The 21577-nt window shown below is 34.4% G+C and overlaps 2 protein-coding genes across 4 annotated transcripts in view; both read left to right on the top strand.

Annotated features, from left to right (window-relative positions):
* Positions 1-2274, top strand: part of LOC145679564 (uncharacterized) — a 43236-nt gene extending 40962 nt beyond the window's left edge. The window contains exon 4 of the mRNA XM_081750141.1: positions 2159-2274. Within this exon, the coding sequence (XP_081606267.1) occupies positions 2159-2274 (116 nt within the window). The remainder of the gene's footprint in view (positions 1-2158) is intronic.
* Positions 1-21577, top strand: part of bru3 (CUGBP Elav-like family member bruno 3) — a 969861-nt gene that overhangs the window by 446239 nt on the left and 502045 nt on the right. The gene's annotated exons all lie outside the window — the stretch shown is intronic.

The following is a 21577-nucleotide window of genomic DNA, read 5'->3' as shown; positions in this document are numbered from 1 at the left end:
TTCTTCGGCTTTCCCAGTGTTGCCAAGCGCGTAACTTGGTTATTGGATTTCTGAGGGCTTTGGTGCACTTACCGGGATTAACTAAGAGTGAAGACACACACAGAGAAAGAGAAGATTGCTGTGCTAAATTTGGCAGCTTCTAATCCGTATTCGTGCCTGTGCAGAAAGTATGCTTCCATCTATTTAGTTTGGCTGTTAATTCATATATTGACTCTGAGGAAAACGCCATAATTGTATGGAAATGAATACCTTAATGAAAAAAAATCTTTTACAGAATTGAGACACTTAATGAAACGAGAGTGATAATGCGCAAATTCTGTAAAATATAACAATACTTTAAAACATTTAAATGAATTTACTGTGATGTTCAAATTCTTTCAAATTTCAAGATAGTTTTCTTCGTGTATACATATTGAAAGAGTGCTTTATATAATACAATAGTTGACGTGCTTTGTTCGGAATTCGGTCAACAACCTGAGCCTATACCTGAGCCATTCGATTGTTTAAAGTATGAAATTATAAATCAATAAAATAATTGAGTAATGAATCGATAATCCGAGCAAATTTTCCAGTTAAGTTTTAAATACGCGACTTACTACAGGTTAGAAATTCCACATTTATAATAATAATAATTTTTATTATGAATTTTATTTACTATACTTCAATTTCAAATATATATGATCTTGTTTAAAGAGCACTGCTAACCTGCCTATGATTGAGAGAATTTGACCTTTAACCCTTAAGAAGGACGCGAATGGTCCTCTTACCAAAGATTGTAGTACAATGGAAACGTGAGAATTTCAACTTTCAAATTTGCCTTCGTAATCTTACGCTGTTATATTTGAAAGTTTCAACAATTTGATGTTTACCTCTACAATTTCCAATATACCTATATTCATAATTACATTTAGATTGTTTGCATTGCAACCAGGGGTAAAAGTGGTTCTGAAAAGGTAGGGAGACGGTAGGTAGTGACATGAAGTTTCGCCGTCACCTCTGCCTATCTTTGCCCATTGAAATTTTCTAGAAACTGGGGTGACGTCGTATATATTTTCTGGAGGTGGGAGGATGGCGTCTCCCCGCGTTCCCCTTCATTTTTGCCCCTGATTGCAACCATCTGTGTTATGACAGTACGTCATATCCTGCTATTCAAACTCAAAAGCTTGCGTTACACTTGTGTTATTAAATTATTTCTTAATGTGGCAGTCTATCAAGACTAGGAGTTTTTCACTTGTCAGAAAATTTAGAGTTTAAATTATGATGTCCTGGTGATTTCCTAACCCTTGTTCAGTTGTACCTTACTTGAAATGACGTTATATTATCTTTCCAAAGAAATGAGTATTGGTATATCTTTAACTTCAAGTGAAACTGGACGTTTTTTCTATTAAGCTGATTTAAATACTGAATCTTAATGCCATAGGTTAACTATGAATGCTTGGCAACAGAATGACTAACGTATTTAAGCCTGGTCTGCAGTGTAGTGGCTAGCACATGTGCCTCTGGTGCTCGATATCTGGGGTTCGCTTTTGATTCCACATTAAACTGTAGGTCCACGTCTCATGTAACTTTGGTGCTAAAAAAGAGCGCTAAACATCAGCAAACAAAACTAACGTAGCGAGTAATCCTAACTGCTTATCCTATAAAACATATTGTTCTGCACCCAATAGCTCCAATTCGTCCTTCAAAATAAAATCGTAAGACCATGCTGTGATCATAAATTCAAGAAATCAAATATGCATCTGGTGTTGGTAGTCTTATAATAACGCCCAAAAGCAACCTAATATTAACATTCAGTATCCACAGACTTTCAATCTGAAACTCATCATTAATATCAACAAACAGAATATCTCTTGACTACTCCTTCAGCTATCAGCGGTTGCTTAACGTATAACATTTATTAACCATTACATATGATATTTACTTAACTTCCAAATTAGATTTCACCTAGAATAAATTTCAAGTTTCATGAGGAATAACAGAATCTTACTAGTAAATTCGACAATATATAGTATTGTTTTTTTTTAAAAAAAAATGGCCACTCATCTTGCTTTACGTCATACTCTGGAAACCATACGTAGGAAATTCAAATATTTTGACTCTAAATAATGATTTGATTGGGTGGTTGAAGAAAATCCATATTTGCTTGATTTAATTTCAGCTATTAATCAGAAACCAGAACCTTTCAAAAAGAGAAGTGTGGCAAGGATTTTTCAACAAGATCGTAAATTGGCAGCCCAACGAATTGAGCAAGAAATAAGAAGTCGTAACCATTGAATACAAATTATTTTCTCATATATTCATCACCAAACTTGTTAAAAATGAAATCTTCTGAAGATGATACTACAGCACTACACAGAAACTAAACAAATGAACTGATTTGAACTGTAGCACGATTGTATGAGGAATTATTTTACCTTACAATCAACATTCTTTAATTATGCTTCGATTCTAATATAAAAATTAAATTACATTTGACGAAGTTTGATGTAAAATAAAAGTAACATTTTTTTAAAAAAGAATAATACCTATTACAATTATATACGAATGTATTGATGTAAAAAATTAATCAGAATGCTGCATTGTTTCGATGGGATAATTGAACCTTTTTTTAAAGGAAAAAAAGAATGCATATATCACAAAAGGGTGAACAAATAATAGTGGGCAAGATTGAATCTTATGGAATGGGAAAATACAGAAGAAGAGGGATATATATAAAAACGCGAAATAACCAAACTAGGGATATTGGTAATGTTGCATGTAGCTGAATCAATTTCCAGAACTTCCTATCTCATTTTAAATGGCCCGAAGTGCTATTTAAATAAGGTGCTTCACCGTCGACAGGTTCAATAATAACAATAATAGTATTAATACTAGTATTGCCACACAAAAAAGAGAGGTAAGTAGTATGCGAATGAAGCAGAAAGAACTGATGGGTATAGAGAATGAAAAAGAATAGGTAGAATGGGATGAGGGCTACGAGAAAATGTAAAGTACCCTAAAGGACTGCGGTAGATACCTGGCCATTCTGACTTCATGATTTTTAGTTCTTCTGTTTTTTCTGTCCAATGAACTTCATATATATATATATATATATATATATATATATATATATATAATAGTATGTTTCCGAAATATCCTACAGCAAGATCTGCTGTACTTTATAATTCCATTAGACCTCTGCGGTGAAAATAGAAGGGGAAAGGGGGTGGATAAATTGGAAGGAGAAGAGGTAGGTATTCGAGACTGCTAGGAAACACAAGAGAAACGGGAACAGAGAGGATCAGATGAAAAGTATATATATATATATATGGTGGGAGCTGCATGTAACGTAGTCCCTTTTCAAAACAGAAAGCCAATCTCCATGTTAATGTGTAGCTTCAGTTAATGATGTCATGTTTATTCAAGACTGATAGCAAACAGACAAGGAATGCATTCTCTCTTTCTCCCTCTTCCCTTTCAAAATGATTAAAATTGTTTTTGGGAAAAAAAGAAGAAACAGAGTGGTGAAATAGCATCACATTGTATTTGTGCTTAAGTAATAATGAGAGGAAAATATCTCATTGTAATGCGTGAGTATATAACCCTAGACATTATGCATGGAGCCGAAGAAACAATACTGTATACTGTACGTACATGGTATGTGGGGAAACCCTCGCTTATTTCTAATAGTGTCTGAATTGAAATTTCTTTATTTCCTTTACATTTTTTACATTTATAATACTTAACATTTTGAAACACTTATATTGGGGTCTTATAAGGTTCATATATACTCTATAGTGATAATATATGTGAGTGTATGAAATCCAGTTTAGAGTTACAGATTAACCCTTTAGGGACATACTACGGGTTTAAGTGTTTATATGTCGCACTCGTATCGAAAGGGTTAAATACATTATATCCTATATATTATCAATCAAGAGCAATAATACGGACAAGACGCATAAATTTAACAATAGAATTTATGTTCAACGGTCTCAAATAAATATCTAATATCCTCTGTTTTTCCCTGTTGTATAAAATTTTCGAAATTTGTGCAAGTGAAACTAAGTTTGCTCATGGTGCATCAGAAAGCTATCAAGTTTCGTGCTTTTGTGTCCAATGGCATCAACGAATATTAAATAATAGATGAGATATCACAATTTTTCCCAGCCCTTCGGGATTATTTTTTTAACCGTGCAAATGAATAAGTCCTCTGTTAAAATATGCTGTAGGAATAAGGACAAGATAGAATCTAATGATAAGTTTGATTAAATATATCCTCTGATCATTCAAGATCAATATTAATGGGAAGAGAATGATCACTGTACTGGCTGTTCTGAATCCTCATATGTTCAAGATAATTCAAGGTAGCATGGTGACACATTAGAAGAACTGTGTTGAGAATTGTGTCAGACAAGTGGATTTCCTTTTGCACAAAGACAAAATTGTTCATGAATTCTTCTATTGGTATCATATTTTAGAGAGGACTGTACGTGTTATGAAAAACTTTCTATAACAATATTTCCTTAATGTAAATTATTTATGCCTGCATTGTAATATTTTCTGTCATTATGCTTGAATAGATTTCTCCATAATTTCACTTAGAAAGTTTATACGGTTCTAAAAAGAGCAAACATAAAGATAAAATTCCCACACAATAGTATTTTCATACAAATTACTTATAGTTACTTTCTTTGTGTCTATTTACAAATTACAGTATCTTTGATTGTATTTCTAAAGTAATCTTGTCCTACGTGTTCCAGCTATATCGTCCATGATTCTATGCCTATTTTTGCAACAAAATCAAGCAAATCAAATTAGACCCTCCTCGCTAGCCTAGCGGCTAGAGCGCGCCTCTTTGGTGCACGTGGTCCCAGATTAGCTTCCCGGTGAGAGATCATTCAACGCATTACAGTCGTTCGGATCTAACTTAAACTGAAGGTCTACTTCTCATATTGCCTCGGGGCTATAAAGGGGTACTAAAATTCAACAAGCAAAAAAACAAATTGAAAATAAGCTTTGTTCTACTTAGCTCGTCCTAACATATTTGTATACTAACAGAAACAAACCCATTGATTTTAATATATTTTTAACAATAACAATCTTTTCTTATTTCATTTTTCAAAATGATTATCTTTATAGTTTATTTTTCTAAACCTTTGTCTGAAATAACGATTGTTAGCCGAAAATTTGTTTTCGAATTGCATGTTATTTTCTTTCTGGCATAGTCTAGGAAGCATGTACATAACTTTTTTAAAACAAATAATAAAAGTACGTGTTGTGTAGCTTCAAAGCTATTATATCTTGTTTTTGTTGAATATTCAATACTGGCGAAACATTAAAAAGACAGGGGAAAAAGCAGAACCCGTAGCTACTTCGCTTCAACAGGAACAGAAAACCAAATTTATACTCGAGATTCCCTTGTCATTATAAAGCTGCTGTTCATTGGTTAGGTGTTGTTGGTTGTTAACCAATTGCATTCATGCACCCTTGGCACAAACAACCTGGTTTTAGTACTACGATATTTTCGAACTAACTTGATTTTATATCCAAATATTCCCCTATGTTCATGTGTCTCATTCGTAACTCTTCCCAACCCTATACTGAAACTCCCTTCTCCCCAAGCCTGAATTTCAGTGTCTTTTTTTAAAACTTCTTTACCAACACAAACTCATGCTACTGTTTCAACACACATACTTTTGGCATTTGGGCTATAATATTCTGAATCTAAAAAATAGAGGAGAGAAAAAAAAACTAACTGATATTCTCTACATTAGAGATTCTCGCTAGCGTGTTTGTAAATGAAATCGAATTATCCTTGGTCCTCTTTCCCCCGTACTTGTTAAAACTCAGCAGAGTGCCAGGGCTATAGCTTCACCGTACTGTTGTGGTGGACTGCTACTTGACCTGTTCATATATCTTGCCACGCACATGAACACACACACACACACACACACACACACACACACGCACACACGTACATTTATATTTGTATATATGTGTATGTATTCATACACAGACACAAGTGCACTGTAATATAGATTCAACTACTCTCAAAATCCACTCTATAATACAAACACACATACTATACTGTACCGTACTACACATACCCTCCCCCCATACACAATTCAGCCTACTACTACTACAGTTCCCCCCCTCCAACTCCATTCGTAAGCCAACAGCGTTCAATCTTCAAACTCCATCTGGAACGATGTGCTATTTTATACTTTTTCCGCTGGAGCCGTTTTTATACGCCTGTTATCTTTCCCAGCGAAACAATCCAATCGTAAAGTAGTTTATAGCCCTCGCGTGGGGGGTACCATTTTTCAGCCAGTAGCACCCGGTTTTTCCAACCCTCAAAAGAAGAAAAAAATCATGCCCCATCCCTTTTCTATATCACACCAGACCACCCTGCTATAACCTACAGTCTTTCGACTTCTGGTCAATTTGCGGAAGTCTCCAGCACTTGTTGTATAGTAGTAACAGCCGTACCAGTTCTAAACCTTAAAATGCTCCCTCTTTTTTTTTATTTTTACAAAAATTTTCTGTTGCACGAGACCAGGCACATATTTCATAAACGAAACAGCTGGGATAGGAAAAGATTTTTTTGTATGTATGTTTCAATAGTAGAAAACGATATATGATGAACCTACATCAATACTGTGTTCGTTCACGATATAACTTATCTACGTTGTAAAACGATAAACACGTAATATTGGATTTTACTCAAGGATTCTGTGAAATAATTTTTAAAGTTTTATGTATATATAGATTTAAAAGTAACATTCGGGTATTTCTAATGAGAATTCCAAATCTTCAACCTATATGGAATTGCTGCTTTACATAAAGTACTTTGAAGGTAGCCTTGAAATAATTACAAATGGGATTAATATTCATGAATCTGATGTTCTGACAGCTATAAGAAGTCAAGATGTTTGAAGATATTACCTGACTTGGAAGGCGATAAAAAATTTAAGATGAGACGAAATACACTTCGGAAATCGACATGAGACGAGATTACTACAAAACTTACGAGACGAAAAGAGGAAATATTAACTCTCATCTTGTCTCACCTCGTAGACAACAATATTTTCTTTTATCTAATTAGCTTCTCAATTATCCTCACGATCCTGGGCAAGCGTCGCACTACGAATGTCACCTGCTTTTAGCCTTTTAAGTGCGCCTTGGGCGTAGTAGATCCGGGTTCATTTCCCGGCGGGAGCGTATGTGGTTCGGATCCCATGTTAAGGTGTAGGCCCATGTCTCATACAGGCTCGTTGCTAAAAGAGAAACTAACCTGAACATTAGATCACCTTTTAAGTACATGCCAGATTCTACAATATTTGACTTTAGTGACGTTACAGAAACCGGTAGCATTATTAAACTGAGTCGAGTTTTAGTGTCTTATTTCTCCTTATGTAATACCAAGGTTCTGAAAGACAGGACTTACTATTACCGGAGCCATGGCTTGAAATCGTTGCAGTAGGTGGATGTACGACCATCATGCGCGATCAACTTCACAGTATAGGCCGTTTCTCACCACAATATTTCCCTCCAAGAGAGATGGATTAAAAAACCATGCCACACTGTATTTGGTAACGTTAAAGTGAAGTATTTCTGAAACTGTATCAAAATGAACATATTGATTTGTACTTAAATCCCCTGCCAGGAGGGAGGCGGTATTGAATAAAGCCTTCAGACCCTATAGATTAAAGTTGTATCTGTAACATTGTAATGTATTCGATGTTTTCCTACCGGGAATCACATCTGGTACCTCACGTACTAAAGAATAGTATGTTTGTCATTTGACCAGCAAGGAGGGCTAAATGCCAGAAACGAAACTGCAACTTACGAAAATAGAGATATCTTCATATTGAATCTATCTATAGCATCATTATTCTAGGAAAACATATAATAAATGTTAACCATCCTCAGTCCTATATTTCTCGAGTTTGTCTGAAGAGGTCTCGATGAATTTTCCAATTTACAGCTTTTGTTATATAACTATTTTTCATATTTAAAACCAACTACATTAACGTTATCTATTAAACCAGGGGTAAAAATAATTGTTAAACTATTGTCTATTAGATGAAGTAGCAAGGAAATGAAAAAAACTAAACTCGATGATCGAAATCAATTGTATAACGCATATCGAGAGTGACTTGAAATAAATCGAACTGAATGAACAAGACTAAATGTCGAATCCCATTCGACAAAGGGCCAAAAAGGGTTAAGTACTTGTATTTACTTTTGTGCATGCGACTTCAAGTTATATCCCAAGCCTTATCGGAATTTCGTGGTAATGCATTCGTACGTTGGTGTTCCCAAAATATTCCCAAAACACTAGTATTTTTCTTATTTGTTAACGTTTCCAATAACACCGTGTATTTGCATTTATAATTTAACTCATAAGTAATCAGTTGCTTATTTTGGCACCCGTGGCATGTTATCATTTCATAAGATATGACTCTTTCCTGTGCCAGTGCTAAGAATGAAAGTTAAACTTCTTTCAAAGAAAACAAAAACAATAATTACTGTCCAATTCAATCTACAAAACATCAATGTGAGAAGTTAATCTCAAGATAGCATTTTATTAAGTTTTTTTATAGTAACCAATACATCTATAATATAATTATTCGTAGCTGTAAATAGAATGCATTATTTCTGGCTACCCTGTTAGCGTTAAGAGACGACCCAGACAGCGAGTCTTTCCCAATCTGCGTTTCTCAGTTGCTATGCTACGCTGGACTCTTAAAAGCCCACAGAATCAATAATAGCTCTGTTTTCTTTTCTTCTTCTTTTTTTTCATCCTATAAAGATCTATTTCTTCTTACGCCATTCCCTGGTTCTTGTTTTGACCATGAAAAAACAATTGTAGACTACACACAGTCCAGTCGAACCTGTTTCTTTAAAGTTATCGTATAAGAATATTTTATTACCTGTTCGTATGATTCCTGTTCTATTTTCCTAAATTCAAGATTTTAATGAAATTCAGTAGAGTTGCATAAACTTCAAATGCGAGTTATATATGAGGATAAAATTGAAAAGTTACAAACTGTTCACACTATCGCGTGTATGACAGAGAATATAGTGTGAATACAAAGAGATATCTAAAATGAACAAAACACACCTCTTGTTAGGAATGGTACACTCAAAATGATAAATATTTATCCCCGAGATCTGTCTTAAAGCATCTTCGAATACGCCGAAATGAAGACGGGAAGATTATATAATTGTAGCAACATGAAGATAAGATTAGTAATCTCTGTAGTCCTAAGATTCAAGGTTAAAATTCTACATGGCGATTATTTTAACCAGGAAAATGAAATTTGTAGTTATACGTAACAGAATTATGCCCTTTAGATTAGATGAATGAACGTGACCAATAATGAAGTAGTTGGTGAAATGAGATTGTGTAGCGAAACCGTAAAATCCTGAGTAAACCCACAGTCACGATATTGTCTATCACAAACTCGCGTAGTAGAGGATCTAAGCAAGGATGCCTTACACCAGATCAGAGGGATTTGGAAAGTTGGATTGCAGTGAGATATAAACCACATGAGCTCCCGCCGGGAATCAAACCCGGGACTTCCGTGCAAAGACGAGGACCGGACTGGTTTCTTGAGGGGTTTTGTTCTATTGTCCTACCAGACAAATGCTATAATTGTAAATTTTAAACATAGGCATTGGTAAATTTCAAATTTTTCGTAGTTCTTAATCGTTTTTACTGTATACTATTTAATTCACTAACGTTCAAATACAATATGTTAATTTATGCACTTCATGCTTTAATAATGAATAACAATAACTACAATAATAATAATGAAAAGGAACAGAAAGAAAGTCCCCCAGTACCTAAAGATCCATCCCAGCATTTGCAAATGGTTCCTACACTAAGTTCCAAGCAATTAATTTAACAACGGTATCATTTACTACAAAGAACAAGATCGAATCGTAGAACCTTGCATCACAAATGAATACTCTAGCACTGAGCCATCACAACATTGAGCTCAGTGTTTATGATAAATTTTCTTTTTTCCGACAATCTCATGTCTTCTGGTCTTAGCTACATCGCTAAAGGATACTTTTTTGTGTCAACCCAGTATTACTGTACCTGTATGATTCAATAACAACAATAGTTAACCAATCTGTTGACAACATATCACTCTGTTAAAATCCATCTGGCCAGCCACAGTGATCTATAACACCAAAAAATTCATTACTATTCTTCTTATTATTATTATTAAGTATTCTGCCTCTTGGCAGGTCCTGGGACTAACGAGTATTTTTTTTATTTTTTATTTAATTAGATTCGAGCCTGGAAATATTCTTTCCAAGTTTTTCAATCTTCAGCTTCCTCTTTTAACTCCCAATATTTACTTATATTTTTTCAAATTATCGATCAGTTATGTTCTTCCTAGTCATCACTTTCATTTCATCTTTTCTTCTATGGTGGTATGAAGAAGACAATTTCTTCGCAATTGTGTCCAATCCAATAGATCTTCCCACAAATGATGCTGCCTAAAAGAATCCTGTTCTCTCCTATCCGTTGTAAAACATCTTCGTTTGTTACTTTTTGCGTCCAATATATCGTCATGTTCCTCCAAAACAACATTTCGAAGCGCTCTAAATATTTCTTCTCTAACTTCCATAATGTCCAAATCTCTATATCATTAAGTCCAATACTTCATACACAACACTTGGCCAGCTTCTTCCTTAGTAAAATATTAAATCTGCTAGTTAGGAGTGAACGTTTCTTCTTCAATCCCTCTACCACTGCTACTTAATTTTCATTGTCTCGCCTTTTTAAGTAGATTAGGAGATATATGTATGCCCAGACAAGTGGGTTTCGTATGCCCAGACAAGTGACTGTGAAAATATGGTAGTCTTTCAAATGTTCCAATATTAAAATTGGAAATTGAGTAGATTTCTATCTCTTCCGGTTTCAACATTCAAACCGGATAAAGCCGGAAATGAAACCTATACTTGGGACGCTGCACACATATCACAAAATTGTTTCTCACTAGCGAGATTAGGAATTAGTAATTAGATTTCTGGGCTTTCGGCATCTATAGTCATGTTAACCCGTCATGTATGAGGGATGATGTTTCTAGGTGATCACATTATCCGAGGAAAGGGATGAGAAAAGGGATTGGGACCTCTATGTTAGGTACTTTCCCGGCATTTGCTTGGTGTGAATGAATAAAATCCAGTAAAGCCTCACTCAAGATATTTGGCTTTTAAAGAGCTTTTACACTTTTTCGACCGAGTGTCCCAATCGGGAATGTTTCTCACTATCTTTTATATGGTAGTTTTTACTCAATGAAAATTGATATTAAAACCGGAATTCGTAGTAGATTTCTACAACTTTCGGCTCGAATATCCGGTTTAGGGAGTAGGTGGGACCTATTCTTAAGACATTGAATCCATATTAAGAAACCACATCTCATTAGTTTTTACCGTTTTGGTTCTGATACCTGTCGACAGACAGACGAACAAACGTACATAATCTATAAGCCTTCTTTTACTTATGCATAGCATAGTTTGGAAGTCTAAAAACAACAGAAAACCCTGTTATTAGTCCTTTAGAAACACTGTTTGTATATCTTCATGTAAGATATGATTAAATGCTTTCTTAAATATACTGGAGTGTCAAAACTTGATCTGTGCTAACTATCTTTCAATGCTTCAAATCCGATAGAACATCTTATCTAACTTGTTATGCCTAAATGCTTTTACTACCAACAAACAGAAGTGCACTGATTACTATTCATATATTTGTTCCACTAAATTCCATATCCCCATGACAGTATCCAATATAAATTCAGATTCCATTAAATCTCCATGTATCTATTTCCTATTCACAGATTACACTTACGTTAGAGAAATAACACCAAAGACTCCTAAATACTCATATACATTTTACTCTTATTGAAATCCATCTTGATATGACCATTTGTTTTCACAGTATCATCCCTAGCAACTAACATTCCATATCTAGACATGTGCTAACTTCTATACCTTTTGTTATCCATACTCCAAAGCCTCATTCCCAACACTTCATTCGTGCACGGCTTATTCAGTGCTGGTCGTCTGTTGTTTTCTGCGCAAGCTTCAGAAGAAATAGCTTTTCTTAGTCTGTGAAGCGTGTTGTTTATTGGAAAGTGCCTCCTGTACCTCATAATACACGCTGAATTTAATTATAATCGAAAAGACGACAGGACTGGGCTATAAGCGAAAGACTTCAAGGAAATAGGGGGAAAAGAACTATACCAGTTAACTGTAAGACACAGTTACTGACGAAAGATGGCGAGAGAGAAGGGGAAAGAAAGAAGTGTAAAAAGACATCTTCCACCAAGACAAACGCAGTTAACAGGGATTTGTGGAGATAACAAAGTCTATTTTACGCTGTCAGGTCTTCTCAACCCTTGTATTTTTTTTTTTTTAATTTCCACGTTGCCTTAATTTTACTCTCTTCATTTGTTCATCTAAATTCATTACCAGCCTATGTTCTTTACACAGAACACAAGCATGTTCTCATTTGGACAGCTTAGCTAAAATTAAAAAAAAAAAAAAAAAAAAAAGGTTTCATTCATCCGACATAATTGTACAATTTCTAAGACAACGTAATTTGTTTGGTGGTAATTATTTTCTTGTTTTTGTAGGGTGTTAGAAACGATGGACCAACTTCCAAGTTTTGTTTAGTAACATTAATCGTATTTTAACACTTTTAACATGGGTCGTAATGTTATTTTTTTGTCTTAAATACATACTCATATTTGCTTATATTATAACTAATATCTTCATAAATTAATAAATATTTATTCAATTATCACCTTTCATATATGTAGAAAATATGTTAAATGATATAATATGTGAGACTGTAAACCTTACTCTTAATAGGGGATTAAAACTCTCGCAAAAGAAATCGGCATTTGATCACACAGAGAAAAAGAACGTATGTGGCGTACATAACTACGTAGGTTACATGAGTAAATCCTGTAGTTTTTAATGAGTTCCTTCGTGGCTAAGCGGTTAGCATACGCGCCTTTGGCGTGGGAGACCCGGATTCGATTCCCGGCGGGAGCTCATGTGGTTCGGATTCCACGTTAATCAGTAGGTCCACGTCTCATATAGCCTCGCTGCTGAACGGGACGCTAAACTAAAATCAACTCAAAATCAACCTGTAGTTTTTAACTCAACGTACAACTATAATATCCTGCAGCAAACGTATAACTGAAAATGTATGTCTTATAATACTGTACTTTCCATATCAGTGTTCCCTTTATACGTAGAATTCTGTACAGGCGGTAAAGATCTCACATACAGATGGACGTATGTAACATAGAGCTGATGTATGTGACATACGTATACGTATGTAATATACGGGAGACTGTTAGATGTCAACCATGCTGCAGAGACATGATGTAACATCTAAGCGGAGAAAAGACACTACGTGTGTAGCATATGGATAACGTATACTCCGTACGGATTTCCGTAGTAAACATATTGATTCCGTATATTTGTACAATATACCGCTGTCCGGATAACGTATTTTTCTCAGTGTGCTAACAAAGAAAACAATGTTACTTTAACCTAGTTTGAATTTTCTGTATGTTTTCAGATATTATAGTGGAAGGACACTTTTGAGGCTTTGTTAAGAATACCAGTTTAACTACCAGTTGTTTGTCACAAGTTTAACTCTAACAGAAAAAAAAATTCTTCTGAATAGAGTTATAGAAATAATCTTTTACTTCGTTGGGGAAATTTTAAACAAATTATTTTTATCATGTAGTTCTCACCTAATTTTCTCCTAACTTCTCTCCTAACTTCCTTTAAAAATCGTCTTAGATTCGATCTTATCATAGTACTTATATATATATATATATATATATATATATATATATATATATATATATATATATATATATATATATATATATATATATCATAGTACTTATAGATAGATAGATAGATAGATAGAGATACTATGTGCTCCTAGGTATACAAACATATTGCTATCAATTTTAGTGTCGTTATTTAAGTTACTTCTCCCATCTGTTCAGTGAACATTTAACTTTATTCAGTAAGTTCAATTGAACTTACATTTATAATTGAAACCTGGTTGTAATTTCAATATTCCAACACAATATTCGAAATATTTCGTTAACGATGTAATTTGTAACTCCATAACGATAGAAAAAAGCAATAAACCACATAAATTAGATATTTAATATAGGACCGCCATTTTAACATCTGTTAATAAATATGTTCTTACAAATACTAAAAGAAATCTACTTAAAATAATAATTAATGTTTATTATCCCTCCGTAATTGCGAATTTGCCTTACTATAAATATATCAAGTTATATATAATTCAGAAGACATTTTCAACGTTCGTCTTTGTACACACGAGATCCTTTTTTCTGTTACTAATATTTTTAAAAAAAATAATTTCTCATAATTGAAAATATACTGAAGAATTCTTGTGAAATAACTCCCAAACTGCAAGGACATTACTGGTATTTAGTTAAATACGGAATTTTGTAGTCATTAGATTAATCGTTATCTACAGCACATTTTTTTATATATGGTTCATATTAAAAGAAAAAGAAAGTTTGCAATAAACTTCCAATGACAAGTGATCTGGATTAAGTTGTAATATTACCTTTAATTCGTAAGATCCCTGGTTCGACCCCCGGCTAAGTAAGTTTCTTGTGGACAGCAACGTGTCCGTGGGTTTTCTCGGGATACTTCTGTTTCCCCCCACTTTCTTATTTTAGCAAATATTCCATTATCATTCACTTGCCTTAAGCATCGTCTTCCTTAGTCAAAAAGGGCATAATTGTGAGACATTAAACCATTTCATTTCATTTTCTATTGAAACCGGTGGGTGAATATACCGTGAAAGTCAATCATAGTTTTATAATGTAAATAGAAACACTTTTATTATTATTATTATTATTATTATTATTATTATTATTATTATTATTATTATTATTATTATTATTATTATTATTATTATTATTATTATTATTATTATTTTGTAAATAAGTTTTTTTGAATACAGTATCTGCTTTTACCATGTACTTTGCTTTCTTACCAATTTCACTCTACACCATTAGAAAGCTATTTCCTTTATTGTACTAATCCAATACCGTAACGACAAATTCTAAATGAATGAAACACTCTTTTTTGGTTAATAAACAAGAAACAATTCGATTTTTTGTGTACAAGGTAATTTACTTTCAGTTCGGAATTTGACGACGGGGGAAGAAAAACAAGGAAAGGAAAAAGAAAAAAAGGAAAAACAAAAAGAAACTTTCTAACAAAAGCTCATTCTATATTAATAAAATTCTTTGCCGAAAATTGCCCTTATGTGTTGCTATAGAAACAAGAATGCATAACAAAAGCAATATAAATATTTTATTGTCAACATGTTGCTTCAACACTGTTTTCTTTTGTATATATTAAGTTGGACGAGTAGCTGGTCACAAACTTCTAACATAAGTAGAAATGAGTTAAATCTCTTTTGTTTTGCTTCATCGATTACCGTTGTAATACTTTCTAACTTGTTAGCGTTTTGTCGGCATTATAGAATTCGTAGAATACAACATTGCATTCAGTTTTAAAATTTTGAGAAATGTTATAACAGAATCCTACCAGTAGCGTAGCCAGGATGTGTGTTTGGGGGGGGGCCAAGTGCTGTTATAGGTACATATAGAAAAATTTCAAACAAAAAATATATAAACATAAAAATATATAAAAAATTACAAACATCAAAGTACCAAAGTACATTGTCGGACCTCTTTGGGGGGGGCCCGGCCCCTCCGCCCCCCCTTCCCTACGCCACTGGAATGTACTAAAAGTTTTTATGCATGATGAAGATGTTGAATATATGAAAGATGTTAAAGAAAAAATATGGAATGAAATGCAATTAGTAATTTAACGTCACACGGTTATACTCTTTACGGTAAGGAGACGGGTAATTGATGAAAATGGATTATTATGGGAAAATCGGTGCAATGAAACTTTGGGTGGAAACTGAAGAACCTCGAAAAATCCCATAAAACGTTATGTTGTTCACCATAAACTGACATAACCTAAGGTCGAACTAGGGCCCCATCGCACCATAAGTGTGCTTTCTGCCATTTTCTACTTTTTTTTAAATTATTTTTTACTCTTATTTTCTTTTGCTTACGTTTGTGAGTATTGTGAGTAATGTCAGTTTCGAAAAGCTGAAATGTCCATGTTACTCACAAGTAAAACTTCGCTCCTATGAACCTGTAATGGCGGAATGCGACATATATCCCGAAAGTGACGGTCCTAGTTAAGATGCATTCAGATTTCGAGCGTCAGTCAGCAATGAATTCGGGAGTGATAGGCCTGTAAAGCTACACATGCACATGATCAATTTTACATGTATGGCGGTTATTCTAGCTTTGGAATTTCTTTGCCTTAATTGAAAACAATATCTAACCACAGCAAATCACTTTTAATAAATAATATTGTTACAGTTTCAGCAAAGTATCATTGCCTTCATCATAAGTCTCATAATCTAATTTTTATAGTCAGATTTTATTTTTAATTAACATATGATCATTATGTTGCGTTTATTTGTTGACAATACTAAAATAGCTGTAACTATATAATTAAATCGTAAGCATATACTAATATATATTAGACTTCAATGTGATTAGCACAGTCAATTACGGTGAGTAGTTCTATGAACCCTTCAGATAACTCATAAAATAATTACCTAATAAATGATGTTCACATCAGAGAAATGTTCATTAATTAACATGTACAAACATAAAAAAAACTTAGGATGCACTTAATTACTGTTAATTGCAAAATTATTTGGTTTTGTTAATTTTACGCAAAATACTGGTTTTTATTCATAAACTTATTTATATGTAAATAGTTGATTTGTAACAATTCGCAACTTGTTTTAGCTTTGCTCTAATATTTGACATACTGATATGAACTGTATGGTTTTATTTTATTAGGATATGTGATAGTGAGAAGTAAATTATAAATCATTAGTGATCCTTTTTAGATATCGCCTCCGGAAAGCAGAAAGGTGATAAGCGCCAAACTGCAAATTTCTCGGGAGAGCATAAAAACGAATGAAATACTAATTAATTCCGATTCTTTCATTCTTCTATAGAATTCAGTTTTCACTGCAGACCTTTTATATTGTCTTCTGCCACTTGTCTCCTTTCTCCACAACATTAAACATGAAATCGGAAGTCAGGATAAGCACTTAGTTGGAAATCAAGAAGAATGGCGCTTAACACCTTTCTACTTTCCGGGGGCGATATGAATTACTGCACTTTAAAGTTAATCAAAAATTTGGAGGAAGAAAAGGACATTGTTTTTACATTTATTTATTCCATTTCTCCGCTTCTTCGTTTATAACAGACCTTGATTATTCATGTGGAAAAAAACAAACACAAAGAATGTTTTAAAAAATTAGTTTAGTATACCATGTGGCGAAAATTAAATTACGAAGTTACACGTGCCTATAACTTAGCAATATAAGAAATTATCTATTATACTCGATTGGTTAATAAAAGCAATTGTTAGGCTGAGTCCATTTATTGACAGCCAATCACTTTGGCGGGAAATGGTTCAAGTTAGGTGTGTAGTCAACTCTAATACGAGGCGTATCCGTAAAGTAAGTTACAATCTTTGTAAGAGACAAATAATATTTTCGTGCGTAAATTGGTTATACTGATTTTTACTGTCAGTCCTCCATTTCTTTTTCTACTCTATTCCACGTTTCTTCGTGGAGTCTAGTGCAAGTATCACGAGCCTACAATGACTAATCTGATTCAGAATCCCGCTAAATGTAAAGTGCACTTCGTCATACATTTTCTCCAAGCACAGGGTAAGTATCCAGCGGATATTCACGTTTATTTTTTTTTTAAAGTGAAGAACTATCTTCCTTTGCAACTCTTCCAAGATGATGAAGAGATCAAATATGAAGTTGAAATGTGACTCCAGCAGCAGACACTGGAGTTCTGTGACTGTAGAATACAGAAGATAGTAACTCGACTTAACAAATGTTGTACAATGACAAAAATTATGTCGAAAAATAAGATGTAGTAAACATTTGGTCAAATGTACAGTTTTTTTGAATGAATACTAGTCATTGTAACCTTACTTTCCGAACTCAGCTCGTAAATTGCGTAATTACTATTTCTTTATGGATTTGAGCGGCATTATGTTACTTAATTAAATACTATACGGAGCATCCAAGTAACAACAACACTCGTGTGAAAGAAAGGAAAGAAAATCGATTGAAGTTTATATTTAAATGTACGGTACCGGTATTCTCTCTGTAAAACTTAGGATGAAACAGAAAAAAACTCTGTATGATCTCCAGGAACGTGATATGAAAACAAGATCTTCCGACTGCAAAGTAAAAATAGTAATTTTGAGTTCTACTTGCAACTAACAAAAAATAACAACTCTTTCATTATCGAACTTTTGAAAGAGGATGAGACGATGGCTTGGTGGTAAAACGCTTACCTCTAGTGCATGGGGTTCCTGATTCAATACCCAGCCAAGTAAGTTTGTGGTGGACAACATCGTGTCCGTGGGTTTTCTCATGATACCTCCGTTTCCTCTCACTTTCTTATTCCACCAATTTTTTCATCAGCATCTATTTGTCTTAATAACCTTTAGCCTAAGGGAATGATTGTGGGATGTTGAACTGAAATATTTTATTTCGTACTTATGAAAGAGTGGGGACTGCGGTGGCTCAGCGGTAGACTGTTCACCTCTGGTGCATGAAGTCCTTGGTTCGATCCCAGTTCGCACTAAGTGAACTTTGTGGTGGACAAATACCGTGTGCGTGGGTTTTCTAGGTTTTCGCCCACTTTCTTCATTCCACCATTTAATTCATTTCTCATTATTACCGTCTCCTTTAGCCTTGCCGACATAACCGTGGGACGTGAAACTTTAAAAAATTCAAAATCTATGAAAGAGTTGTTTAAATGGTGAGTTGAAAAGTAACTTTTGTCTGAGCAAATATTTTGTTTGCTCTTTTTTACGAGATGCTTGCTCGGTCGTTATACTGTGTTTGATTTCCGATGGCGGTCCGATATTTTCTGGCATTGATCAATGAATAATATGCTAATTAGGGAAACTATTTAATAGCAACTTACTGTCAACAAAGCCAGATATAATTGCGTAAGAAGTCGATGTGCTGATCTCATAGCATCTAGCCCTCTGACTGCATGAAACAACCTACGGACTTACATATCGAAGTTTTTACTATAAACGGATGTTTTCATTAATTTTTCAGATAACATTATACTGTATATGAATTGGACGTGAAATTTAATGTTGTTGCAATTGTGAACTGTAGGTTAAAGGAGATAAATGATAGGTCGAAATCACTGATGATGAAAGAACCAGAGAAACCTCGAGCAAATTCCGAGAAGTATCATAGACGTGATGTTGTCCAGCACAACCTTCCTAGGGTCTGAGCAGGCCGGTAGCCAGACCAAAAATGTAAGGGGCCCGGGTGAAGTTAGGGGGTCCAATTCAACAATATTATAGTTCATCACCATATTATAGTTCATTTGCAAGCCTACCGTGAAAAGTTTAGGGGTAACCAGCAAAAATTTACGGAGTCCGGCTCCCCTAGATCCTCCTTGGATACGGGCCTGGGTCGGACAGTGAGGTATAATCACGACTTCCGTTTCAGAATAAGAATTTTACTGCTGAAACGCCTTGTCTTCTTTCTATAAATGGGAGTATAGTGATTTTCATAGAGACAGACAAATAGGAAGTTCGTTTCTAAATATAATTGAACCATAGACTTCTCTGTCGAAAAAGTTTTGTCACAAAATACGTAACATCACTTACCGATGTTTTCTAACTATTGTAAAGTAAGTTTGGGTGGTGCTTTATTTCGAGGGCTTTTTCCAGCCCACACAATGGAACAGAGAAATGAGACACAGCAAAAGACAGAAGCGAAAGAAAAAAGAAAAGCAAAAAAAGGTACTTTTGTTTGATTCGTGCCTTTTCATCGCATGAGGTAGTAAGAGTGTGGGAGATAGGAAGTGGAGATACGTTGCTTTCAGAAACTGCGGTCGACTGAAATATCTTGTCCTCTGCTGGATAGAAGACCAACGCCAACCCAACTTGTGACGACTCCAATTATCGACTTCGCGTGCTAACAAGACGAACTGGGAAACGACAGAAGCAAGTAAGGAAGAGAAAGGGGGCAAAAAGAAAGAGGAGAGAATGAGAGAATTCAAGAGTCGAGTCAATATTGAAGCAAGCGGGACAATGGCAAGGAAGAGTGAACAGAAAAAAAAGGAACACAGGGAAACTTAGAGCCCTGAGGCATCCACTTCGTTCGAACCAAACCCTTTTGCGCATCAGAGAAACGAACCCTTTAGTCAGAGAAAGATGCGTCTTTCTCCACTGTATTGTTCTGTCTGGGCCTTTAAGGCAGAGAAAAGACACAGGAGATAGTCAGATAGATAGATGGATGCTGGAGTAAAAGCGAACGAACGATCGAATCGTAATAAAATAAGACATTCCAGTTCTCGCATCGCAACACTGCTTAAGGTCATATCTTGCATTACATCCGTCGGCTCAAAGAGTATCTGTCGACGGAAAGTAAACAACAGACGCCAGATCGAACGCACTGATTTGAATCGACATAAAGCCTTAAAAAAGAATTTTTTTTAAAAAAAAAAAACAATATTTAAATGAAAAAAGACTCTGATCGTCTGTTTCTCTAATGAACTTGACAATAATATATTGTTAAATATTTATTATTTTCTTGAGAGGATTCACACTATTTTGTCCTTTTCAATTATTTCAAAAGAAGGAAATTTTTTCCTGCTATTTATATCTACATCTACATCTACCTATATCTATCTATATCATAGTGTCGCCATCTAATATATACAATGTAAACCCACACAGATTGTGAGAATTGAAACGGATTCGAGTCATACATTCTTGATTGTTTGTTTGTTTGTTGGTTGAAGTTTAACATCGCTTGTTAGCACCGAACTTCGACACTAATATACATCGTTTTACATCATTTTTATGGATCTCTCCTCCCACTTACTCACTCAGACTCCCAAATTCTTTTTTTTTTTTAATAGTAAGTAATAATTGTTTCAAACTTAGTTAAAATTGCTCCAGAGGTTTCAGTTATACATTCACATATATATACATACATCTATATAGCTAGATAGAAAGATAATTAGAATCGCATATCTAAAAGACTGACCGAAGCTAACTGTGTTTGGCTCACTTGATCGTCTTGTCGTCTTGATTGTGACATAAAGAAAGCTTGATTACACCACATTTGAATGTTAATTTCATCTTAATAGGTGATTGTCTTACAGCATCAATTTTTAGGTTTACAAAAACGGTCAGTTTTCTTGGTTTTCTCGAATGCTGTGCACAATGATTTACATTCACCATCCATCCTACCTTAGTAAAACAGACTTGGTTCATCTCTCAAGTGGGCAACTAACACGTGCCATTGGGTCCTGTTTTTGCCCAGTGCTGAGATATTCCAGAAATGGAATTCAACAAGCTACGGGTAATGACAAAG

The sequence above is a fragment of the Thermobia domestica genome, chromosome 2 (assembly GCF_964235325.1).
Source record: "Thermobia domestica chromosome 2, izTheDome1.hap1.1, whole genome shotgun sequence".
NCBI lineage: Eukaryota > Metazoa > Arthropoda > Insecta > Zygentoma > Lepismatidae > Thermobia > Thermobia domestica.
This window is presented reverse-complemented; position numbering and strand designations above follow the sequence as displayed.